This window comes from Orycteropus afer, unplaced genomic scaffold (assembly GCF_000298275.1).
Source record: "Orycteropus afer afer isolate SDZICR_OR568_19922 unplaced genomic scaffold, OryAfe1.0 scaffold00027, whole genome shotgun sequence".
Lineage (NCBI taxonomy): Eukaryota > Metazoa > Chordata > Mammalia > Tubulidentata > Orycteropodidae > Orycteropus > Orycteropus afer.
In genome coordinates, this window is record NW_006921614.1 from 19,299,207 (window position 1) to 19,326,372 (window position 27,166).

The 27,166-nt window shown below is 40.2% G+C and overlaps 1 protein-coding gene and 1 pseudogene across 1 annotated transcript in view; one reads left to right on the forward strand and one right to left on the reverse strand.

Moving 5' to 3' along the window:
- Positions 1 to 21,526, reverse strand: part of LOC103192421 — a 163,661-nt pseudogene extending 142,135 nt beyond the window's left edge.
- A 402-nt stretch (positions 21,527 to 21,928) lies between these two features.
- Positions 21,929 to 27,166, forward strand: part of RHOU (ras homolog family member U) — an 8,418-nt gene continuing 3,180 nt past the window's right edge. Inside the window, exons 1-2 of the mRNA XM_007935396.2 lie at positions 21,929 to 22,202; positions 23,842 to 23,900. Of these exons, the coding sequence (XP_007933587.1) occupies positions 21,929 to 22,202; positions 23,842 to 23,900 (333 nt within the window). The remainder of the gene's footprint in view (positions 22,203 to 23,841; positions 23,901 to 27,166) is intronic.

A 27,166-nucleotide genomic window follows, 5' to 3' on the forward strand; every position in this document is an offset into this window, starting at 1 on the left:
AATTTCCCAACCTCTGGTATGCATATGTCTCACAAAAAGTCTAGAATGATTGATACTTCTTCTTTACTAGGTCCAATCAGCATAATGTCATAAATATAATAGACCAGTGTGCTGTCTTCTGGAACGGACAGGCGATCAAGATCCCTATGGACTAAATGACATAGAGCTGGGGAATTGATATATCCTTGAGGAAGCATTATGAAAATATACTGTTGGTCTTGCCAGCTGAAGGTAAACTGCTTCTGATGGTCCTATGAAATTGGTATCGAGAAAAAGGTATTTGCCAGATCAATAGCTGCATGCCAAGTACCAAGAGATGTACTAATTTGCTCAAGCAATGAAACCACATCAAGAACAGCTTCAATTGGAGTCACCACCTGATTAAGTTTATGATAATCTACTGTCATTCTCCAAGATCCATCTATTTTTTGTGCAGGCCAAATAGGTGAATTAAATGGGGATGTGGTGGGAATCACCACCCCTGCATCCTTCAAGTCCTTGATGGTGGCAGTAATCTCTGAAACCCCTCCAAGGATGTGGTATTGCTTTTGATTTACTATTTATGTAGGTAGAGGCAGTTCTAATGGCTTCCACTGGCTTTACCTACCATAATAGCCCTAACTCCACATGTCAGGGACCCAATGTGTGAATTCTGCCAATTGCGCAGTATATCTATTTCAATTATGCATTCTGGAACTGGGGAAATTATTACAGGATGGGTTTGTGGACCCACTGGACCCACTGTGAGATGCACCTCAGCTAAGTCTCCATCAATAATTTGACCTCCACATACCCCCACTCTGACTGGTGGGCCACAATGATGCTTTGGGTCTCCTGGAATTAGTGTCAGTTCAGAGCCAGTGTTCAGTAATCCCTGAAAATTCTGATTATTTTCTTTTCCCCAATGAACAGTCACTCTCATAAAAGGCCCCTTATCCCTTTGGGGAAATCTGGGAGAAAGATTGACATTATAAATTTTTGGCAATGCAGTGGGGTCCTTCCTCAAAAGGACCCAGCCTCCCCTTCATTCAAGGGAGTATGGGTCTGTAAACTGACTCAAGTCTGGGAATTGATTGAGGGGCTGTGACTCTGTATTCTAGTGATTCAATGTAGTTTGCTGTTCATGTGACCTAGAACTCTTCTGTGTATACAAATCAAGTAAATACTTAGTAGATTTGCCATGTATTTCACTACCAGAAACACCATGCTCAAGTAGCCAATGCCATAATTCCACATGAGCCAGACTATTCTGATTACTGTTCTGGCTCTGCTGTCCATTATGGTAACCATGCCCACCTTACCTTTGTCGATTAACTGCTGCCATTTGTCTCTACTCCCATGGGGTCCAATCAGCCCCATCATAGTTAAGTGTCTTAGTTTAATTAAGGCAGTTCCCACTGTCAAATCTGGCTTACATAAAATAGCATTCACAGCCATCTTCAAGGATGCTGGAGCTCCCTTCACGAATTTATTCCTCACTGTACTGGTGAAAGGCATATCTTCTGGACTCTCTGTTTCTGGCTCTATGGTTCTAATCTGATAAATCCATTCTAACAGGCCAATTTCTCTAAGGCTCTGGATACCTTCTTCTACATTATACCAAGGCAGGTCTGGTACTTCAACTTGACTTAAGGTAGGCCACTGCATAATCCATGCTTCAGTAAGATAACCAAATAAACTATTAGATCCTTTCCTTACCTCTGGAGCTGAAACATTGAATGAAGAATCCCTACTTAGTGGGCCTAAACCAATAAACTCAGACTGATCCAATGTTACATTCCTTGCACCATTATCACATACTCTCAGTAGTCATTCTTGTACATATTCTCCAGGTTTTTGTCTGTCTGTGTTAGCAAAATCAAGTAGGTCTTTTTGGGTGTAGCATACCACCTCCTCAGTCACACTTTGGATTTCCCCTTTTGGGGCTTGCTTGGACTTAACTTTACTTAGACGTCTAGCAGCAACTATGAGTGGTTGGGGCAGTTTCTGAGAACATTCAGCAATGTCTTCCATGGCCTCTGCCTCAGGCAATGACCCAGCAGGAACAATTGGCTTAATCTCATCAAACTGAGGTGGAGGGGATAATGGTTTTACAGTAATCCCCTCAGATGAGAGGGATTCAACAGAATTTACACACTCCATATCCTGACCTTCCTGGCTATCTGCCCATATGTTCCCATTCCAGGTTTTAGGATTCCATTTTTTCCCAATCAGTGCCCTCATTTTAATTTCAGACACCATTCTGGGTTGGTAATTTAATTGGCATTGTAGTTCAGCCACCCTTACAATAAGACTCTGGGTTTGGTTTTTGGCAATATCAGCTCTGTTACTAGAAGAAAGAAGGCATTCTTTCAGAGCACAACTGGAAACACTGAGGTCTTTTATGCAGTGCTTAAGCTGAGACTCAGCAGCTCTGAGCTCATCTCGCTCTTTCACCACTTTGTCTAGTATAAGTAGGACCAACCAACCAGCTTCCTTATACTCCTCATGCTGACAAAATTGCATAAAAGTATCAAATATGTGATCACCCAGAGCCTCACTTCTCACAAGTACTTCATCTATTGGTGGTCCTATTTTACATATTAATGTTGTCATCTCATGCCATGGATTAGCAGAGCCCTCTTTACTAACAGAGACAGGGTCACTATTGTCTTTATGATTAATCAATTTGGAGAACCAATTTAGGAAGCCCATTCTTATGATTTTGTCTTTCTAGAACCACTCTCAGTACCAATTGTGTTAGACTGAGTTCTCTAGGGAAACAAAACCAGTAAAGCTTATATACATAGAGAAAGGAAAATTTATATTCAGAAAATGGCTCACACACTTACAGAAGCTGGCAAGTCCCAAGTTCTTGGATCAAACTTCAAGCTGGAGGTGTTTCCCAACTCACACAGCTGCAGGGGCTGAGGAGCTCAAGGTTGGCAGGCAGTATACTGGCAGTTGACTCCAACAAATGATGAGTACAAGATCTCCAGGCCGAATGGTGGATTGTTCACTCAAGGACAGTTGTAGGAAGCACAACAGAATCCCAATCCACACAAGAGTGTCTCTTTTCCCAGGATGTCCATAAATATACTAGAAGCAGGCCACACCCCTAGGGAAACTCCCTTTCAATGGATTGGCTACTCAAAACATATACATCTGATCCCATCATTGGAGCAACTTACATTATAATTGCTTAAACCACACAGAATTGTGGTCCATCCAAGTTGACAAACAGCTGCAACTATCCCAAATTCGTAAAAGTAAATAAAACAAGTGTATAGCAAAAATCCTCACAACTGAATCAATAATCAACATCATGGTAAATGGAGAAAAGACAGAAGTTCTCAGGGATGTCATTTCACTTGAATCCACAATCAGCATCCATGGAAACAGCAGTCAAGAAATCAGATGTCATATTTCACTGGGAAAATCTGCTGAAAAAAACCAAAAAAACAAACAAACAAAAAACCTCTTTAAAGTGTTGAAGAGCCAAGATGTCACTTTGAAGACTAAGGTGTGCCTGACCCAAGCCACATTATTTTCAATTGATTTGTATGCATGCAAAAGCTGGACAATGAATAAGGAAGCTCAAAGAGGAGGTGATGCCTTTAAATTATGTTAGTGAAGAATGTTGAAATACTATGGGCTGCCACAAAAAGGAACAAATCCGTCTCGGAAGAAGTGCAGCCAGAATGCTCCTTGGAAGCAAGAATGGCTGGACTTGTCCCACCTACTTTGGTCATATTGTCAGAAGGGACTACTCCCCGAAGAAAGACACCATGTTTGGAAAAGTAGGGGGTCAGTGAAAAAGGGGAGACCCTCAACAAGACGGATTGACACAGTGGCTGCAATACTTGCAATACTTGCATGCCAGGTTTAGCAAGGATTTTGAGGGTGGCACACGACCAGTGTTTCATTCTGTTGTACGTAGACTTGCTATGAGTTGGAGTCAACTGGAGGGCACTTAACACTATGACAACAATAGCATAATTAATTAGTATAAAGTGAACCCTATGTAGCCACCACTCAAATCATTGGAACATCGGAAGCCCCCTGAGGCCCCACTCCTTCCCAATTATCCTGACATCTAACACTGTTGTTTAGTTTTGCCCATTTCTAAACTTTATATACACCAAATCACATAGTTTGACTTCTTTTTATGTTTAGCTTCTTTCACTCCTCATTATCTTAGTGAGGTTCATTCTTTCTATTTGTCTATAGCTCACTCATTGCCTCAATTGAATGGTACTACATAAATCCCAAAAGTAACTCATTCATTTTACTGTTCTAAAAATTGTTTCCAATTTATAAAAATTATTGTCTCATGCATATATATATGAAGAAAACACATGTGTATAGTTACAGAAGGGCTTGTGTACACACACAGAAATTCATGTGTACATACATTTCCATTGAATTTATACCTAAACCATTAAACCAAACCTGTTGCTGTCCAGGCAGTTTTGGCTCATGGTGACTCCATATGTGTCAGAGTAGAACTGTGCTCCATAGGGTTTTCAATGGCTGATTTTTCAGAAGTAGATCACCAGTCCTTTCTTCCACAGTACCTGAACAAATTCAAATCATTAAACTTTTGGTTAATAATCAGGTGCAAACTGCATGTACCACTCAGGGACCTGAGTATATACCTACGAATGGTAAATTGATGATTCAGAAGATAGATGAAGATTGTCTGCCAAGTGGGTTGTCAATAGTTCTTCCTGTGCTTGAATGTGAATTCCACTTCTCCCATAAAGATGTAGAGTCTTTTCCTCTTCCCTGGAATCATGGCTGGCCATGTGACTTACTTTATCATTAGAATGTAGTGAAGTGGATGCTATATGATTCTGGGCCTAGGCTTTATCATTCCTTATAGTTTGTGTTTTCAATATCTTAGAACACTCCCACATCTCCATGCCTATAGTAGACTACATTGAAAGACAGGTAAGCTATTCTATCATCCAGGCTAAGCCCAGCCCCCAACAAATCTACCAGCTGTAATATGAATTAGCCCAGGAGAGATCAGCTAAAAAACTACCAACCAACCATAATATCATGAGAAACAACGAGTATTGTTGTTTTAAATTATTAAGTTATGGAGCGGCTTGTTATGCAGCAATATATAATCAAAACAGTATGTTTCTTTAATGTTTGTAGATAGTACTAAACTGTCCGAACTGATTCTACCAATTTATATTTTAGTTAGCAATTTGTATGTGTTTCTGTTGCTCTAAATCTTTGCCAACACTTGGTATTTTGAGAGTTTTTAATTTTACTTTTTCTGGTAGGTATGTGGTGGTATATTGTTGTAGTTTTAATTTGTATTTCCCTGATAGTAATGAGGTTGAACATTTCTTAAAATGTTGGTTAGTCATTTTTTGTAAATTTTATGTTCAAGTGTCTTCCTCATTTTTCATCACCATTTTCTGTATTTTTCTTATCATCTTGTTGTTGTTGTTGTTGTTGTTGTTGTGTGCCGTCGAGTCGGCCCCGACTCATAGCGACCCCTCCTTGGGTTTCCGAGGCAGTATCACTACGGAAGTAGGATTGCCCAACCTTCCTTCCGAGGAGTGACTGGTGGGTTTGAACCGCCAGCCTTCTGGTTAGCAGTCAAATGCCTTAGGCACTAGGAGCTCTGGTGGTACAGAAAGTTAAGCACTTAACTGCTAACCCCTATCATCTTGTAGTATTTCTTTATATATTCTGGAGAAAAGACATTTTCAGTTCCAAATGTCTGTTGAAAAACCCTTCATCCTTTTCACTCTCTTATTGTATAGATTCTATTTTAGAAATAAGCTTACTCATATAATTCAATCAAATGTTCTAAGGCCTTCCTCAAGATAGGACTTTACTAACCTTTTAACCCAGATATGTAGTTATCCCAATAAAAATAAATATTGCAAAGTAAATTATCTTCCACATTTTAGTATTTCCTTCAAAGAAAATGAATTCTCTATGACTATATTATTTTTTTTTTCAATCTCAACAGATAATAAATTAATTGTAAAATCTGAGACCTTAGCCTGGCATATAAAGCAAAAAACAAACTCTTTATCATTTGTTTGATCAGGACTCATTGTGACCACATATGTTACAGAGAAGAACTGCTTCATAGGGTTTTCATGGTTGTAATCTTTACAAAAGCCAATTGCCAGGCTTTTCTTCTATGGAGCCACTACAGATGGGTTTGATCTTCCAACCTTTAGGTTAGTAGCCTATCACAAACTATTGGGCTACCCAGGACTGTTAGTCTGTCACATAGAGAGTATACATTTTAAGGATGGAGAGGAATGGAGGTCAGAAGTAACCTCTTAGAAACTCTGAGCTCATAGAAGATGCCAACAGTATATTCCTCTAACAAACATTTGGTTCTATGTTGGGTTTTGGTTTGCAATGCTCACTCAGAGTGACATTTGAAAACCAAGACACACATAACTTTTTCCCCACTCTACTTTTAAAATGTGCTAAAAATGTATAAATTTCAGTTAACCTAAAACTAGGAAAACTTTTTTGCTACTCAGTACAGAAACAAACATTCATTTGACATATTGGTTAATTAACATTTAGAGGGCATCTAAGGGAAAGTCAGGTGTTTGGAGGCCTATGACACTCTCCTCCATAAAGGTTGTTGTTGTTGTTATGTGCTGTGGAGTCAGACCCGACTCATAGGGACCCCTCCTTGGGTTTCCGAGGGAGTATCACTACAGAAGTAGATTGCCCCATCTTCCTTCCGAGGAGTGGCTGGTGGGTTTGAACCTCCAGCCTTCTGGTTTGCAGTCAAGTGCCTTAGCCACTATGCTACCAGAGCTCCCTCCATAAAGGTACAACTGCCTAAATCTGTGTCATAGTGTGTTTTTTTCTTTCATCAGCAGAAAATTCATTATTTTCAATAATTAGTGAAAAGTTTAAGGGTTTCTTTGCTTGTTTCTACTTTATTCTAGGGAAATACAATTAATTATAGTCATAAAAGTGTGACAAAGACTCTTAATGACCAGTGAATACCGATGTGCTTCCTCAATGTCTCTTGTCTGGCTTGCTATTAGATAAGAAAATCTGACAAATTCTCTGACAAATGAACTATAAGAAGAAGTTATTTCCAGGATGAAGCATTTAATTGGTACATGACTCTCTACCCTCTCTTTCCTGTGTCTCAGATGGCATAACTACAAGACACAACCACTTGGAGAGACACTAGATCTGCAGTGCATTTTGTGTGGGCAAAAAATTTACTATTAAAAAAAAAATTAACTTTCTAGACTTCTCTGACCAGGAATCAAACCCACACCATGGTGGTGAAAGCACCAAATCTCAGCCACTAGACCACCAAGGAGAAGTGCAGGACAACTTCCAGAAATTAAAATCAGTTTCAGAAAAAGGCATAAAATGAAGGATATCATTGCTGATGTCAGATAGATCTTGGCCAAAAACAAAGAATACCAGAAAGATGTTTACTTGTGTTTTGTTGACTATGCAAAGGCATTTAACTGTGTGGATCATAACAAATTATAAATAATATTGCTAAGAATGGGAATTCCAGAATACTTAATTGTGCTAATGGAGAATCTGTACATAAACCAAGAAGCAGTTGTTTGAATAGAACAGGGAGATACTGCATGGTCTAAAATCAGGAACGGTATGGGTCAGGATTATATCCTTTCATCATACTTATTCAATCTGTATACTGAGCAAATAGCCTGGGAAACTGGACTATATGATCAAGAACATGGCATTAGGATTGGAGGAAAACTCACTGACAACTTGCAATATGCAGATGACACAACCTTGCTTGTTGAAAGTGAAGAGAACTTGAAGCATTTACTGATATAGAGCATAAACTATATCCTTCAGTATGGATTACACCTCAAAACACAGAAAACAAATATCCTTAAAACTGGACCAAACAGCAACATCATGAAAATGTTGGAATTTTGAAAGATTTCATTTCACCAGAATCAAGAGTCAGTACTCATGGAAGTGGCAGTCAGAAAATCAATGACAAATTTCATTGGGCAAACCTGCTGCAAAAGACCTCTTGTAAGTGTAAAAAGCAAAGATGTCATTTTGATAACTAAGGTGCCTCTGACCAAACTGAGGTCTTTTCAATCACCTTCATATGCATGTGAAAGCTGGGCAATTTTTATTAAGTTTACCATTGCAATCCCTATGTCTTTACACTTCTGTCTATAAGCTTTTATTACCAGGAGCCATGATAGTGTAGTGGTTAAGTGCTCAGCTGATAATGAAAGGTCAATGGTTTGAATCCATCAGCCCCTTCATAGTAGAAAGGTGGGACAGCCTGCTTCTGTAATCTTTACTCTTTTGTAAAGATTACAGAAGCAGGCTTGGAAACCCATGGGGCAATTCTACTCAATCCTATAAGGTCACTATGAGCAGGAATCAACTTGATGGCACACACAACATTTCTTGAATATGTCAAACGATACAAAGATAAGAGCTACACAGTAGAAAGTGTGTTAGTAGTGTTTTGTTTTTCCTATATTAGCAAAAAATCCCATAAGTTCACTATAATTAGTAAATTTGAAAAATAGCTACCTTTGCTTGTGGAAGAGGCAAAAGTACTACATTTTGCTTGTGGAATAAGCAAAAGTACTTTATGGAAAAATGTACTAGTATTGTGCTGGAGGTAAAGAGTTCAGTGAAGCAAGGGATCCTACCTTCTAGGAAATTATAATCAAGTGTGGGAGTCTGATAAGTTGGTAGCTGTGGTAGTTTGGTTTGTGTGTCAACTTGGCTGGGCCTGGTTGAGTGGCCAGGCAGTTGGTGGTAGTATTCCTCATGATGAGACTGGTAATCAACTCCATGGTGGAATCTACTGTGAGCAGCTGAGTAGCTGCCCTTGTTTATGTGTTCTGCTTCCTGTATATAAGGAGAAGCTTTGAGAATGGTCTCTAGCCCTTGACACACTTGGACCCTGCATGTAGCTATGTCATTGTTCAGCGGCCTGCTAAGCTCTGCCGACCTTGGGACTTACTGTGAACTTAAGTTAATGGCCTGCCATGTGGATTGGTAACTTCAGGACTGTGCCTTTTTACTTTTCAACCTTGGGGCTTCTCAGCCTCAGCAGCCAACAGCTGTCTGAGTGAAGAAATGCCTCTAGTTCCAGTGGGCTAAGAGCAGGAGGCAGAGTTGGACCCTAAGGTTGAGGGGCTTTCACCCAACCCCTAGAGCCTGGCACTTTGAACTTGGACTTAAAGCCTCCAAATTGTAAGCATGAACTCCTGTTTGTTAAGGCCATCTCATTTGTGGTATATATTCTTGTCAGAGCGGCACTAGGTAACCAGAATAGGAAGTGTTCTGGTTACCTAGTACCGCTCTGATAGGAATATATACCACAATGGAATGGCCTTAACAAACAGGAGTTTATTCTCTCACAGTTTGGAGGTTTAAGTCCAAGTTCAAAGTGCCAGGCTCTAGGGGCTGGGTGAAAGCCCCTCAACCTTGGGCTTCAGCTCTGCCTCTTGCTCCTGGCTCACTGGAGCTAGAGGCATCTCTTCACTCAAACAGCTACTGGCTGCTGAGGATAACAAGCCCAGGTCAACAAATAAAATGGCACAGTCCCAATGTTACCAAACCACATGGCAGGCCATTAATTCAAGTCCATTTTAAGTCCCAAGGTTGGCAGAGCATGGCAGGCTGCTGAACAAAGACATGGCTACATGCAGGGTCCAAGTGTGCCATAAGCTAGAGACCATTCCCAAAGCTGCTTCTTGCGTATGGGAAGCAGACCACATACACAAAGCAGCTACTCAGCTGCTTGTGGTAGATCCCATCATGGAGTTGATTGCCAGTCTCATCATGGGGAATAACTACCACCAGCTGCCAGCCACTCAACCAGGCCCAGCCAAGTTGACATACAAACATAACCACCACAGTAGATTATTTCAATAGATAAATACTATAGTAGGGATAAGTACAGGTGCATAAAAAGACATAGAATGCAAGGAAAGAGGTTGAAAGAAAAACTTCCTGGGGGAAGGAAATATCTAAGCTGAGACCTCTGTAATAAATAGGTTCAAACCAGAGGAAGAGGAAGAAAAGTGTTTATGCACTCATGGTTGAGTTCTCTCAAGGTGGAGGGAGGACAAGAGAGATCACAAGGGACAAGGAAATGCATTATATAATGATAAAAGGAATAACCTACCAAGGAAGCCTGGAAGAAATGGAACAAATTTCTGGAAACACACGACCTACCTAAACTAACACAGATTGAGGTAGAAAAGTTGAACAGATCTATAACCAAAGAAGACATTGAACCAGTCATTTAAAAATTAAAAAAAAAAAAAAAAAAAACCTACCAAGAAAAATACCCTGGCCCAGAAGACTTCACTGAAGAATTCTACCAAACATCCAGATAGGTGCTGACACCAACTCTATTGAAAATATTATGTAACAGAGAAATAGAAGGCATACTCTGAAATGCATTTTATGAAGCAAGCATAACCCTGATACCAAAACCAGTGAAAGATACCACTAAAAAGGAAAATTACAGATTAATATCTCTCATGGATACAGATGCAGAAATCTTCAACAAAGTCCTAGCCAATAGACTCCAACAACATATCAAAGAAATAATACACCATAATGAAGTGGGTTTCATACAAGATATACAAGGATGGTTTAATATTATAAAAACAATCAATGTAATCCATCACATGACTAAAACAAAGAAAAGAACTACATGATCACACCGATCAATGCAGAAAGGCAGTTGATAAAATCCAACACCCATTCCTGATTAAAAAAACTGTTAGCAAAATAGAATAGAAACGAAACACCTCAACATAAAAAAGGGCATATGCTGAAAACCAACAGCCAACATTATTATCAATGGAAACAGACTGAAATCATGCTCCTTGTGAATGGGAACAAGACAAAGATGTCCCTATCACCGTTTCTATTCAACACTGCATTGGAGGTACTATCTAGGGAACCACAGCAAGAAAGAGAAATAAAGGACATCTAAATTGGCAAACAAGAAGTACAACTGTCCCTACTTGCAGATAATATGGCCCTATACATAGAAAACCCAAGAGACTCAAAAAGAGCTAATTGAAAGATTCAGCAAAGTGACAGAATACAAGACTGTCCTACAAAATAATAAGTTGGATTTCTCTATATCAACAAGGAGATCTGTGAAAATGAAATAAGGAAAACAATACCATTTACAATCGCTACCAAAACAATGAAATAAAACAACAACAATAAATAATAATAATAATAAAAACTCACTACCATCAAGTCAATTCGACTCATAGTAACCCCCCCTTGGGTTTCTGAGGTGGTATCTGTGTGGAAGTAGTTTGCCAAATCTTCCTTCCAAGGAGTGGCTGATGAAAGAAACTATAATGGAAGAACTTATAATGCTCATAGATCGGAGGACTGAACATTTATGACAAAGCCAATACTTCCTGAAGCAATCTCTATATTCAATGCAATCCTGATTCAGATTCCATCAGCATTCTTTGAGGACGTGGAAAACCCAATCACTAATTTTATATGGAAATGAAAGAGACCTCAGATAAACAAAGCACTACTGAAGAAGAACAAAGTAGGAAGTCTCCCACTCCCTGATCTCAAAATACAGCCATAGTAGTCAAAATAGCCTGGCATTATATGACACACACAAAGACCATTAGAAAAGTATTGAGAACTCAATAAGTAGATCCATCCACTTATGGAGAGTTGATCTTTGACAAAGGGCCAAAACCCATCAAATGGGGAAGAGACAGTCTCTTTAACAAATGGTACTGGAAAAACTGGATAACCATTTTCAGAAAAATGAAACAAGATCCATACCACACCTTACACAAAAACTAACTTAAGATGAATCCAAATCTAAAACTATAAAGTTCATCAAAGAAAAAGTAGGTGTTAACATAGGAGCCCTAATTTGTGGCATAAATAGACTATCAGATATAATCAATATTTCACAAGCAGCAGAAGATAAACTAGATGACTTTAAAATTTAAAAATTAAATCCTTATGCACATCAAAAGACTTCTCCAAAAGAATAAAAAGAGAACCTACAGATTGGGAAAAAGTATTTGGCAACAATATATCCAACAAAGGACTTTTGTCTAAAATTTATAGAAAACTTTAACACCACAACATCCAAAAGACAAACAATCCAATTAAAAAATGGCCAGAGGACATGAACAGACACTTCAACAAAGAAGATATTCAGACAGCCAACAAACATGTGAAGAAATGTTCATGATCATTAGCTATTAGAGATATGCAAATCAAAATGACAACTAGATATCATCTCACCCCAGCAAAAATAGCAAAGTTCAACAAGACTGAAAACAACAAATGCTGTTGAGGGTGTGGAAAGATTAGAACTCCCATACACTGGTGGTGAGAGTGTAAAGGGGTACAACCACTATGGAAAATGGTATGGCACTTGCTCAAAAAGTTGGAAATAGAAATACCATTTGATCCAGCAATACCACTACTAGGTGTACATCCTAGAAAAATAAAAGTTGTGACACGAATAGATACACCCATGTTCATCACAAAATTATTCACAATAGCAAAGAGATGGAAGTAACTTAAAGTGCCTATCAACAGATGAATGGATAACCAATCTATAGTACATACATACAATGGAATACTATGAATCATTAAAGAATAATGAAGAATCAGTGAAATACCTCACAACATGGATGAACTTGGAGAACATTATGGTCAGTGAAATAAGTCAATCATAAAAGGGCAAATACTGTATGAGTTCACTATTATAAAAAATCTGGGAAAGATTTATACATGGAGGGAAACTTGATTTTTTACCATGGATGGCAAGGAAGAGGCAGGAAGATGCTAGCTTGGAAAGATACACATAGTGAGTGGGGTGAAGGGAAAGGCAATATACAAACAGCAGGTGACCCACACAATATCACCAAGGAAAAGGAAGAGACTGACAGATGAACAAGAGATACAAAGGAAAGACATTGGGAAAAGGTAACCACAGGGAGGAAGTGGGAAGAGAGTTGTTACGTTGCAGGGCTTTCAATGTCACAAAACAAAATGTGTATGAACTATTGAATAGAAAATGAAGTTGCTCTGTAAAATTTCACCCAAATCACAATAAAATGTTAACAAAAAAAAATTGTACTGTACTGATGGAATACAAACAGGAATATGTATAATATAATACATTCTTATCTTAAAAGCTAGCCAAAATATGGCCTCATATTAATTACTGCAAGAAGTAGCCAATTTTTGGTGCCCTGCTACCACTGTCAACCACTAGGAGGGGGATCTATGTAGAAGATCCTGGATAGAGTGGGAGAACAATGTGGACCAAAACTCAAAATCATAAAAACAGGGACCAGGTTTGCTGGTCTGATAGAGGCCTGGTGGAACCCCTGAGACTATGGCTCCTAGTTGCCCTTCAGGTTTGGAATTGAACTCACTCCTGTGGCTTTGAGCCAAACAAAAGAAAGGCATATGAGCTGAACATTTATATTAGGTAGATACACTCCTTGGAGAAATCAATCATGGGAGAATAGAAGGGTTGGGTGGGTACAGGGAGACAGCTCAGGGGGCAGGAATGCATGGGAGGGAAGGACACAGGGAAGAGGTAGCTATGGGGAGGAAATGGAAAGGGAGCTGTTGCATTGTGGGAAATTCCAGTCAATGTCATGAGACAAAGTACATGTGAGCTGAAGTATGGAAAATTAATTTGTTCTGTAAACTTTCACCCAAATCACAATAAAAATAATAAAAAAAAGAAGCAGCCAATTTTGATTCATATATTCTAAAATATTTTATGATAGCATAAAAGAAGAAATAGTAAACATTTTGCTCTTTCCTAGAATAAATATTTTTTATTGGGGTAAATACATATGTAACAAAACATTTTCCATTTCAAAAATCTTCACATGTACAAATGAGTGATATTACTCCTTTCCAAATTTTTCCATCACCATTATGTAAGAGAAGCTTAGTGTCTTGGAAGCAATGAGTCTCTCTTCCCCTTCTCCTTTTCACCTGTCCCAAGTAATCATGAATAACCTTAGGTTTATATACACTTGCCTACTCATAGAAGTAGAATCAAATAATATTTGTTACAGACTTATTTCACTCAGCATAATGTTTTCAATGTTCATCCACATTGTAATATGTTATTATCAGGACTTTTCTTTTTGTAGCTGAATAATATTCTACTGTATGCATGTACAACATTTTGCTTATCCATTCATCTGTTGTTTCTTTGCATCTTTTGGTTATTGTGAATAGTATTGCAGTGAACATTGACATACATATATCTGTTTGTATTCCTGCATTCAATTCTTTAGGGTACATACCTTGAAGTGAATTTGCTATATGATTTGGTAATTCTACATTTAACTTCTTGAGGAACTGCCAGACTCTTTGCCACAGTGGTTATATCATTTATAATTCTACCAGCAATGGATGAGGATTCCTATTTCTCTACATCCTAGCCAACACCTGTATATTACACACACACACACACACTTCGATAAATATGTATTGAGGACCTACTAGTTGTCCCTTGGGAGCTCTGGTGGTATAGTGCCTAAGGCATTTACTGCTAACAAGAAGGCTGGCCGTTCAAACCCACCAGCCTTTCCTTGGAAGGAAGGTTGGGCAATCAACTTCTGTTGTGATATCGCCTCAGAAACCCAAGGAGGGGTCGCTATGAGTAGGATCCGACTCCATGGCAGTGAATTTGTTTTTTGGTTTGAGTTGTTCCTTAACAATATGGATAGAGTAAAGCTCTTGGGACCTCTATTGGATGATATGGCATCAAAATGAGTAGAAATAGCTGCAAACATCCATTAATAATCGGTACATGGAATGTGTAAAGTACAAATCTAAGAAAATTGGAAGTTGTCAAAAATTGGAAATTGTCCTAGGCATTAGTGAGCTGAAATGGACCAATTTTGGCCATTTTGAATCAGACAACCATATGATCTACTATGCCAGGAATGACAAGTTAAAGAGGAATGGTGTGGCATTCACTGTCACAAAGAGTGTTTCAAAATCTGTCTTGAAACACAATACAGTCAGTGATAGGATAATATCCATACACCTACAAAGAAGACTAGTTAATACTACTATTATTCAAATCTATGCACCAACCACCAAAGCCAAAGATGAGGAAATTGAAGGTTTCTACCAAATTCTGCAGTCTGAAATTGACCAAACGTGCAATCAAGATATGTTTATTATCACTGGTGACTGGAATGAAAAAGTTGGAAACAAAGTAGAGTTATTGGTAGTTGGGAAATACGGCATTGGAGATAGAAATGACACTGGAGATGCCATGATAGAATTTTGCAGGACTATAGACTTATTCATTACAAATACCTTTTTTTTTCAACAACATAAGCAATATGGACTTATACATGGACTTCACCAGATGGAATACATAGGAAACAGATTGACTACATCTGCGGCAAGAGGCGATGGAGAAGTTCAATATCTTCAGCCAAGACAAGGCCAGAAGCTGACTGTGGAACAGACCATCAACTGCTCATATGCACGTTCAAGTTGAAGTTGAAGACAATTAAAACAAGTCCACAAGAACCAAAATATGACCTTGATAATATCCCTTCTGAATTTAGAGACCATTTAAAGAATAGATTGGATGCATTGAACAAATATGACTGAAAATCAGGGGAATTGTGGTATGACATCAAGAACATCACCCATGAAGAAAGCAAGAGGTCATTAAAAAGACAATAAAGGAAAAAAGGACCAAAATGCATGTCAGAAGAGACTCTGAAACTTGCCTTTGAGTGGAGGAAGTGTAGCTAAAGCAATTGGAAGAAATGAGAAGATAAAAGAGATGAACCAAAGATTTCAAAGAGCAGCTGTCAAGGACAAAGCCAATTACTGTAATGAAATGTGCAAAGACCTGGAGTTAGAAAACAAAAAGGGAAGAACACACTTGGCATTTCTCAAGCTGAAAGAACTAAGGAAAAATTTAAGCCTCAAGTTGCAATATTGAAAGATTCTATGGGCAAAATATTGAATGATGCAGGAAACAACACAAAAGATGGAAAGAATACACAGAGTCACTCTACCAAGAAGAACTGGTTGATGTTCATCCATTTCAGGAGGTGGCATATGATCAAGAACCGATGGTATTGAAGGAAGAAGTCGAAGCTGCACTGAAGGAATTGGTTACAAACAAGGCGCTAAGAATTGATGGAATACCCACTGAGGTGTTTCAACAAATGGTTGCCATGCTTGAGGCACTCACTAGGCTATGCCAAGAGATTTGGAAGACAGCTATCTGGCCAACTGACTGGAAGAGACCCATATTTGTATCCATTCCAAAGAGGGTGATTCCACAGAATGTGGTAATTATCAAACAATATCATTAATATCACATGCAAGTAAAATCTTACTGAAGATAATTCAAAAATGGTTGCAGCAGTATATTGACAGAGTTTCCAGAAATGCAAGCTGGATTCAGAAGAGGACGTGGAATGAGGGATATCATTGATGATGTCAGATGGATCTTAGCTCAACACAAAGAATTCCAGAAATATATTTACTTGTGTTTTATTGACTATGCAAAAGCATTTGATTATGTGGATCATAACAAATTATGGATAGCATTGAGAAGACTGGGAATTCCAGAACACTTGATTGTACTCATGAGGGACCTGTACATAGATCAGGTGGCTGTCATTCAAACAGAACAAAGGGATACTGCATGGTTAAAAATCAAGAAGGGAGTGGGTCAAGGTTGTATCTTTCACCAATCTTATTCAACTTGTATGCTGACCAAAGTATCTGAGAAGCTGTATTATATGAAGAAGAACATGGCGTCAGGATTGGAGGAAGATTAATTAACAACCTGCAATACACTGAAAATGAGGATTATTTGCAGCACTTGTGGATGAAGATTGAAGACTACAGTCTGCAGTGTGGATTACACTTCAATATAAAGAAAACAAAAATCCTCACAACTAGTCCAATACAGCTTCATGGTGGATGGAAAAAAGATTGAAGTCAAAGATTTCATATTACTTGATTCTACAATCAACACCAATGGAAGCAACATTTAAGACATCGGATGACATATTACATTGGGCAAATGTGCTGCAAAAGACCTCTTTCAAGTGATGAAAAGCAAAGCTGTCTCCTTAAAGACTAAGGTGCATCTAACCTAAGCCATGGTATTTTCAATTGCCTCTTATGCATGTGAGGGCTGGATAATGAATAAGGAAGAACCAAGAAGAGTTAATGCTTTTGAGTTTCGGTGTTGGAGAAGAATCCTAAGAGTATCATGGTCTGCTAAAAGGACTAACAAATCTGTCCTGAAGAAGTGCAGCTGGAATCTCCTAGGAAGTGAGAAGGGCCAGACTTTGTCTCACCTACTTTGGTCATGTTGTCAGAAGGAACCATTCCCTGGAGACAGATATCATGCTTGGTAAAGTGGAGGGTCACCAATGAAGGGGAAGGCCCTCAATGAGCTAGATAGACACAGTGGCTGCAACAATGGACTCAGGTATAGAAAGGATTGTGAGGCTGGCACAAGACTGGCCAGTGTTTCATTCTGCTGTGCATAGGGTTGCTATGAGTCAGAGACAACTCAATGGCACCTAACAACAACAGCAACAACTAGTTGTCCCAATCTATTCTAAGTTCTGTGATATAGTAATTTATAAAATGAAGTCCCTCATCTTATGGAGCTTGTAAGGAAGACAGATGTGGTAGTTAAGGTTACATGTCAACTTGGCTGGGCCTGGTTTTGAGTGGCTGGGCAGCTGGATGTAGTGTTCCCATGATGACACTGGTAATCAGTTCCATGATGGAATATTTTGTGAGCAGCTGGGTAGCTACCTTAGGGATGTGGTCTGTTCCAAGTATATAAGGAGAAACTTTAGGGAATGATCTGTAGTTTTTGGCATGCTTGAATTCTGCAGGTAGCCAACTTGTTCAGCAGCCTGCCATGTTGTCTGCTGATCTTGGGATTCTTAATGGACTTGAGTCAGTGGTCTGCCATGTGGTTTGGTAAGATTAGGACTGTGCCTTTTTACTTGTCAATCTTGGGTTTGTCACCCTCAGCATCCAGCAGCTGCCCGAGTGAAGAAAGCCTCCAGCTTCTGTGGGCCAGAAGCAAGAGGCAGAGCTGAAGCCCAAGGTTGAACGGACTTCACCCAGCCCATAGAGCCTGGCACTTTGAACTCAGACTTCTAGCCTCTAAAACTGTAAGAGAATAAATCACTGCTTGTTAAAGCCACCCATTTGCTGTAATTTCTGTTAGAGCGGCACTAGAGGTAACCAAACCAGAATAACAGGCAATAAACAGATTTTATACATATATATATAATATGAATGATGTAGGGGCACAAACCTCAGTAGATTGTCCCTGGTCAACATCATCTTTCTCTGTCTTGGTTAATGTTTAAACAAACCAAACACACTGCTGTTGAGTTGAATCCAACTCATAGTGACCTCTCTTTGGGTTTCTGAGGTGATATCACCACGGAAGTAGATTGCCCAACCTTCCTTCTGAGGAGTGGCTAGTGGGTTTGAACCACCAGCCTTTTGGTTAGCAGTCAAATATCTTAGGTACTACGCTACCAGAGCTCCGGGGTAGTGTTTGGTTAGTGTACGTCTTCTGCCAAATTATGTCTGTTCTTTTGAACTTGGATATTGGGGCATGGAATCTGTTTTCCTCAGTTGCTTGCAAAAGGTTCTGATAAATAGGGAAAGAATTGTTGTTGTTGTTGGATGCCATCAAGTGGATGCATGATTACCTTTTGTATGCAGAACAGAACTGCTTCATGGGGTTTTCAAGGCTGTGATCTTTCAGGAGCATATTGCCAAGCCTGTCTTCTCAGTTTTTGGGTGGGTTCAATCTGCCAACTTTCAGCAAGTAGTCAAGTGTTTAAAGTTTGCACCACCCAGGGACTTTTAGGGGAATAAGTGTTGTTGTTAGGTGCTGTCTGACTCATAGCAACCCTATAGATGAAAGATAGAGCTACAGAATGAAACACTACCGGGAACAATTAGTTCAGGAATTTTAGATAAGACTGCGGGGAATTGATTGAGTCTAGAAAAATGGGCCAAAATTTTTGAGTGGAGGAGGGGACAATATTCCATATAAAAGGAACTGCATAAATAAGGGAAGAGCTAGAGTCACAGGCTGCAGGACACAAAAATTGACATATGGTGAGATGTATGGGCATAGCCAAGTTCTGTAGAGCTTGAAAACATAGAGAATTTGGGGACTTTTTTTTAACAAGTAAAAATATTACAAGTGGTAAATTAGTACAAAAATGTATATTGATTTAAAGTAAGAAATGCATCACAATAAATTATACATTTTGCAAGTCTAACAATCACCATAAATCAACAAAGTTTGTAAGAACACATAATATTCCAATTAGTTGTCTCCCACACCTCTATAATATTGTTTTATTCCTATATCATTTTTTAGCATCTGAGGTGAATTGCTTGATGTGGTCCTTCTAGCCATTGTCCTCCATTCTGTGATGTATTGTAAATCCTATTATCCATGTCTGTCTGGGGTGGTGTTGTCATTAAGGTCGGGTGTCAACTTGGCTGGGCAGCTGGTAGTAGTCATTCCCTATAATGACTGACAATTGGCTCTGTGGTAGGATTTGCCTTGAGCTGCTGATTGTTAAAGCCATCCACTTGGGTTATTTCTGTTGCAGCAACACAGGTGGAATGTATCTCGAGTCCTGCCTTTTTGGAGGGTATAATTCAAATCACTACCCTTAGCTTCCTTGAGGGTATACCTATGAATCTCTTGGGAAGGTTTGCCCTCCTCTTGCTCTGGTTCTGTGTTTTGGCTCATCCTCATTTCACCCCTGGATTTGGGACAGCAGTCGTCATCTGGTCTGCTGATCGAGGTACATCAAACCCTGAGAACTGGAAGGATACTCCAGACCCACTCAAAGACCTGGGACTCACCAGCCTGCCAGCCTCCACTACTACTACGTGAGACGATCCCTTGGGTGTCTGTGAGTTCTGTGAGGCGTTACAGCAAAATACAGAACACTAAGACTGGGGAAATTATTGGGAGGAGGAGGAGGAGGAGTTAATGTCTGAAACGATGGAGTGGTATGGCAGTTGGGACATTTGGGACATCTTTAACCTCTGCCTCATGGGGACTGGCCTTGTGCTGATCTTTCTGAGATTGTTCAAGCAGCGTCATACTCTGATCACTTCAGTTTTGTACCTGTAATATATTTTCTATAGAAAGAATTGAAAGCTAATTCACACAGAGACAAACTTGCTATTTGTGATACCACCAAAGGTTTGTGTTCTTCCATACAAAGGAATTCAGATCAATTCTATTTTTTGTGAGTCCCATAAAAAATGTATTGATGTGGGAGGAAGGCAGAGAGGAAGGAGTCAAAGAAACACGTTGTAGTAATACTGTTTTCAGGGAACATTAATGTATGAAATTACTTTTAAATAAATGAAGAAATTAGGGCAATAAAGAAATTTGCTAGACCATAATGTAAAGGTTTATCCAAAGAGAAAGGTAAATCAGTTTTAAAAATGGTCAGCCTTTTGCTCTGGTATGTTATGAGAATATCTTAGAAGAAAACTCACACTATGGGCCTGTAAAACCAAAAACCAAACCCACTGTCATGGAGTGGATTTCGACTCATAGCAACTCCTATTGAGTTTCCAAGGTGGTAAACCTTTATAGAAGTAGATTGCCTGGTCTTCTTTCTGAGGAGTGGCTGGTGAGTTTGAACCACCAGCCTTCTAGTTAGAAGTCAAATGGGTTAGGCACTGTGCCATCAGAGCTCCTTGTAGAGTTGTAGCTAGATTTAAAAAAAAAAAAAAAAGTGTGTTAATTCAGTCTAGTTCAGATGACCTGCCCTCAAGACACTTCATTCCCTCTCTCTTGAGCAGAGAGCTGTGACCAGCTGCTGAAGGAATTCATACCACAATTTCAGAGACTGACTGAAGGATGGGGAGACAGGGGTGGGAGGACAGAGTTGGTCCCAGTAGGGAGGGTCTGGGGAAATAGGGTGAAGAACCCTGAGAGTTGAAAGTATCAAGGGAGGAGGGAGCCAGGAGAGAGGGGGGGTGAAAAAAAAAAAAAAAAAAAACAGAGGTGGGTCAGGTTTCCGGGCCTGCAGGGTAGCAAGGGGTGGAGAACCACGCCCAGCCAATCGGCAACGGCTATGGCTACTTGGCTGCGGCTAAGGACCCAGAGGGACAGCCCAGTGCAAGGCTGCCTCCTCTGGGAGCAGGTTTTCAGGTTCTAGTCAGTGTGCACACTGCCAGCGGCTAGAGCTGGGGTTGCAGAGGTTCTGTGTGCAGGCAGAGAGCGCTGTGGCCCTAACGCAGGGCGGGAGCTGCCTCTACTGCGCCCGCCCGCTGGGCCACCTCTTTCTTCCCTCCCTGTCCTCACCCCACGAGTGGTGTCACCGAGGAGCCAGCTGGAGAGGCGGTGCTCAGCTTCAATCCTAGGCTTCTGTTCTCTTCGCCACGCAGTACCGCTGCCTGGGAGCCGTATCCGTGACCCTCCCCCGATCGCCATTGTCTCGGAGTCACAGAGTCTGGACTCAGCAGCTTTCTGGTAGATCTGATGGCCACAACGCCCGATCCATGACAGATCTCTGCTTCCCAGAGCCCTGGTCTTCTCGCACGTGAACCTTCGGACAGAGGGGAGAGTGGCTCCAGGTACTTTCTCGGTTCTCGGCAGATGCCCTCCTCTCGCCAGCACGCCTGCTTGGGAAGAAGGAGGACACGGAGCCGTTGACCAGACCGTCCCAGTACACCACTCTTTCTAGTATCTGCTGACTCCCGGGAGTTCAGTGGCTACCGCGGTGAAGGGACCGAGCTGTTGGCTTTTGGAGATCCCAGGTTCCTCCTATTCCCCCACCCTCAGCTCCTGCTTCCCCTGGACCCTTTGGCCTCCACGTTTGAGACTGAGAGACCGATGCCGCCGCAGCAAGGGAACTCAGAATACATCAGCAAGCCGGTGGCGGCGAGCTGCTGCAGCAGCGAGGTCCCGCCCGTGCCCCCGCGCAGGGTGCGCAGCGGCCCTACTGCAGCGCTAGCAACCCGCTGTCGAGTAGGCGGCGCGGAGAGGCGCAGCATCAAGTGCGTGCTGGTCGGAGATGGCGCCGTGGGGAAAACGAGCCTAGTGGTGAGCTATACCACCAACGGCTACCCCACCGAGTACATCCCCACTGCCTTCGACAACTTCTCTGGTGAGGGAGCTGGAGGCTTGGGTGTGAGAGGGAGGAGGGGAGTGGCGCCGGCTAGGGTTGTCCAGCACTTTGGTTGAGAAACACACAGTTACATTAGCCTCTGCACATGGCAAAGGTATTAACAGGGTTTTTGAGAGGAGGAAAGGACTGGAGACCGAAAGATAGTAAGATATTCCAGGACTTCCAAGGGAAAATGGCAGGGTACCGTGCTAGACTCTAGCTGGAAAATAGATCAAGTTCAGAGTTCAGTGTTCTTAAGTCTTAGCAACTGGGAAGGAGCCCTAGTGGTGCAGTGGTTAAGCCCTAGGCCTTTCCAGCTCATCCACAGAAGAAATAACCTGAAGATTTGTTCCTGTAAAGGTTAAAGCATTTGAACCCCTTTGGGGCAGTTCTACTCTGTCTTTATTGGGTCACTATGAGTCGGAATCCATTCCATGGCACACAACAATAATCTTTTCAGTGTCACTTAGAGCTCCTAAAGCCCTTATATATGTATGGGGTATAATGGTAATGTCACATGGTTTGATACGTACAAAGCTAAATGAATCTTTTTAATTACAACCTGATTTTTAATATGTTAGTTCTTGAAACTTAAGAAAAAAGTTATCCAGAAGCTACTGTGAAACATTCTCTTACCCCTTTGAAAAAAACATACTTCATTGACCTATTTCTAGAGGTCTTCCTAATGTATGATTGGGCTTGATTTCTTCCAACTTAGAGGCAGCCTAGATAAAGTAGTACCAAGGAGCACTGGTGGCACAATGATTAAGCCCTTAGCTGCTAACTGAAAGGTCAGTGGTTCTAACCCACTGGAGAAAAATGTGGCACTTGGCTTCTTGAAAGATTACAGCCCTAGGAACTCTATGGGCCAGTACTACTCTGTCCTACAAGGTGCATTTCCCCACCTAAGTTTTTTTTTTTTTTTTTTTTAAACCCTATTGACTAGTATAGATGATCTAGAAAGCTGTTTTGAGACTAAACTGATTACTTAATTCAAGTAGAAACCTTCCATGTCTTCCTAGAAGGACCCCACATCCTTCCTCTCTGTCAAATACCAGCACCCTGGTGTTCTTTCTTCTCTTTTTTAGTTCTCTCTTTGAACTGGCGTGGGGAGATAAGCAGTAACCTGGTTTATAAACAGGACAATGAGGGCAGCCAGTATTTGCACATGTTCTCAGAACAAGATAGAATTTTATGATAAACCCTGAACTCAAGAAAATTTCCCAAGGAAAACAATTATTTGTGAGATTTTCTACTGATTTAAAAAGGAAAATTAGTTCACACTTACCCTTAGTGTTGTTTTTTAGGTCATTTGAAACAAGTGTGACAGGAAAATAAATCTTCCTGGGCTAGAAGGAAAGCAAAGGGCCCTTCTGGTGGTGCCATCAAAGAGTTCAGTGATTTGCTGCCTCATCTGTTTCAGGAAAGTGTCTTGTGGAGCCCTGAAGGTTTTGTATACAAAAATGTTTGCCTTAGATTGGGTTTCTTTGTTTTAGACAAGTTCTTAATTCATTGAATGACCCGAAAAAGATAGGAGTTAAAGGGTTTAGAGTGAAAAAGGTAGGACAAGCTAAAAGTATTCTTTTCTGGAAGGGATTAAAAGCCATTTTCTGACGGTTATTTTGTTCTTGTTTTCAAGCTGTCGTGTCTGTGGATGGGAGGCCTGTGCAACTCCAGCTCTGTGATACAGCTGGCCAGGTCAGTAATCACTTTACTGCTCGGTCCTGGGAAAGGAAATAGCCTTTTAAAGGTTTCCAAATAACTTTTTATGACTTTCCAAATGATTTCTTCAATAACTGGGTCATTCTAAAGCCCTATGAAGTCAACTCACTCTTGCTGGCAGCTCCTCAAAGAAGATGGGGGAGGAAGCAGAGCACCTCAGCACTCACTCTTGTCAAACAGGATCTGGCCCAGTTCTGTGTGGTCAGGAAAGAGGAAAAGCAGGGTCAATTACAGCTCTTATCTTACAGAAATGTCTAATATAATTAATTTTTGTTTTTTATTACAAATTATCAGTAATGCTTTGTAATTGTTTCTGAAAATAGTTGGCAATATCTAATGTAAGGTCAATGAACTAAATATTAACAAAAATTTGCTCAAGAAAAAGATGATGCTTAAGTCAGTAAGTGTTAATATTTCCCTTCCTAATTTATGTTTTCGCTCACCATCTCTTGAAGCAAAGATACAGACATTATATAAGTCCTAAGCTAAAGAAATTAATAAACTAGGGCATATTTCATTTATTTATTTATTATTTTTTCATTGTGATTTGGGTGAAAGTTTACAGAGCAAATTGATTTTCCATTCAACAATCCATCCATGTTTTGTGACATTCATTGCAGTTACACTGTTCCCACTTCCTCTCTGTGTTTACCATTTGTCTTCATCCTTCTTTCCTAACTCTTCCTGCCTTCTTAGCTTTATTCCTGGGCAAATGTTGCCCCTTTGATCTCATATGGTTGATTGTTCTAATGAGTGTGTACCTCTCTGTTACTATTCTTCACCTTACAGGCCTATCTATCAATTGGCTGAAAGTTGAGCCATGAGAATGAGTCATGTCCAGCCTTGAAGGGGGTCTAAAGACTATAGTCTTAGGGAATCCACCAATCTCTATCCAATCAGAAAGCTTAGTCTTTCTATGATTTTGAGTTTTTTTCCATTTTTCTCCCACTCTATCCAGGACCTCCTATTGGGATCTGTTTCAGAACAGCCAGTAGTAGTAGCTGGGCACCACCTAGTTCTTCTGCTGTAAGGGATAGGGATGTTGGGGTTTACATAGTCCACCAGTCCTTTGGACTAATTGTTTTCTGTGTCTTTGATTTTCTTCATTCTTCTTTGCTCTGGATAGGAAGAAAACCAATAATTGCACCTTAGATGGTGGCTTAGTAGGACGTAGAACATTGTGAATATTTATTTTTGTTGTAAGGGCTAGCCACTTAGACAAGACCATTAGGGAGTGATGGGGAGAGTACTGATGTGAGACTAGTCTGGGTGACTCCGTCTTGGAGTGCTCCACTGAAGAACTTTCAGGGTACTCATCATCTCATGGAACACCCTGAGAACAAATGTTCAAGTCACTGGAGTCAAACAGCTCTTTTATTAGAACTCAAAGATGTGATATGTGATTCTGAGTTTGCTGAAGTGACAAGTTAATGACTATCATGTCTTTGTAATGCTTGGTAGAGTTAAAAAAGTGGTGGTGGGTACTTTGTAGACAGGTAACTTCATTTTCTGGAGCTGTCATTTGGCCATATGTGTTTAAAAAGTTGGCTTTCCAGGGTCTCCAAATTCATTATTCAAGACAGGGAAGCCAAATTGTTTACCTGAGACAGTAAGTTATGAACTAGGGAGAGGTTTTATATCTAAACCTAAAGATAACAGACTTGGCAGCTTTAGTAGTCCCAGCTGAACACCAGTTTGGTGGTGGCCATAGCAGTTGTGCCCCAGCCTCATCTGTCCTCTCCTTACCCTAACTATAGGAATGCCTCAGCTTCCCCTTCATCATGAGCAGCAGAAAAAACGAAAATGAGCTGGATGCTAATACTCATGGAAAGAAAAATCAAGGAACACTGTCTCTTCCAATATTTACTTATTCTGAGTGTCACACTGGTATTTAAAATTAAAGCTCCATTGCTTTGAATAAAGTGAGAAATTTTTCCTGTTACAGGTAGGTTATCTGACCTTTCAATGAGCAGAGTAACATCTCATTAAATACAGTAATGACCTACTAAAGTAAGAAGTGATAGCTCCTAGTCTGAAAATAAAGCAGAAGACAGAAAAGTCAGGAATTCAAAAGGTATAGTTAGGCAGCTCAGCACATCCCACTGCCCTGTGGATATTCTCCTATCAAATGCAGGTTTTCTACACAGTACTCAGCTTCCTGAGGTTGAGGGCATGATTTCTCTTTTTAGATCCCAGCTTGGTATCTGGCACAACAAAACCAAAACTAAACCCACTGCCACTGAGTCGATTGCGACTTCAACAACCTTATAAGGCACAGAAGAACTGCACCATAGTGCTTCCAAAGCTGTAAATCTTTACAGAAGCAGACTGGCTCATCTGGTGGGTCTGACTGCCAGTCTTTTGGTTAGCAACCAAATGCTTTAACCACTATGCCACAGAGCTCCTATCTGTTACACAGTATGGCTTAATAAAGATTTTTAGAATAGATGAAGAATGAAGTACTAGGTTCTAGGAGATGCAAAGATAAGTCATGGGCCTGTTATTTCAGAAACTGAGTCTAGAGGAAAGACAGGTTAATAGAACCTTGTGAAGGACACAAAGGAGACAGGAAAATATCAACTTTGAGGCTGAAGGGTGAGTTCACAGAGGTAAAGAAGCATTATCAGAATTTTAAAAAAGGAATAGGATTTTTACCAGGGAAACTGTTAAGATGATCCTGAATTAGCAAAGAAGTTCAATCATCCTTAGCATTGTGTGTTTAAAAGTCAGGGAGGCATGAAAATCATTTTAGAATTATTTTATGAGAAAAAATTATAATTGGGGGGGAAAGATTTTGCTGCTAGGTAGTTAAACTTCAGTTTATTGGAAATTATTATTCTGGTCTACCAGCAATATTTCAAGAGATTTGCTATTTCTTAATTGATGTGCTGGTTAGTAACATATACCTTTAAATTATAAGACTAACATCTAAAACCAAAAACCAAAACTAAACTCACTGCCATCGAGTTCATTAGACTCATAGAAACTCCTCCTTGGGTTTCCAAGACAGTATCTCTATAGAAGTAGATTGCCCAACCTTCCTTCCAACAAGTGGCTGGTGAGTTTGAACCACCAGCCTTCTGGTTAGCAGTCAGATGCCTTAGGCACTATCCCACCAGAGCTCTAGTTTCAAAAACTGTAAGAAAATGCTTTTCTGGTGAACAATACACAGATGGGAAAATAAAATCAGTTTTTTATAATATACATTATAGCATTAAAAAAATGAATATACATATATACAC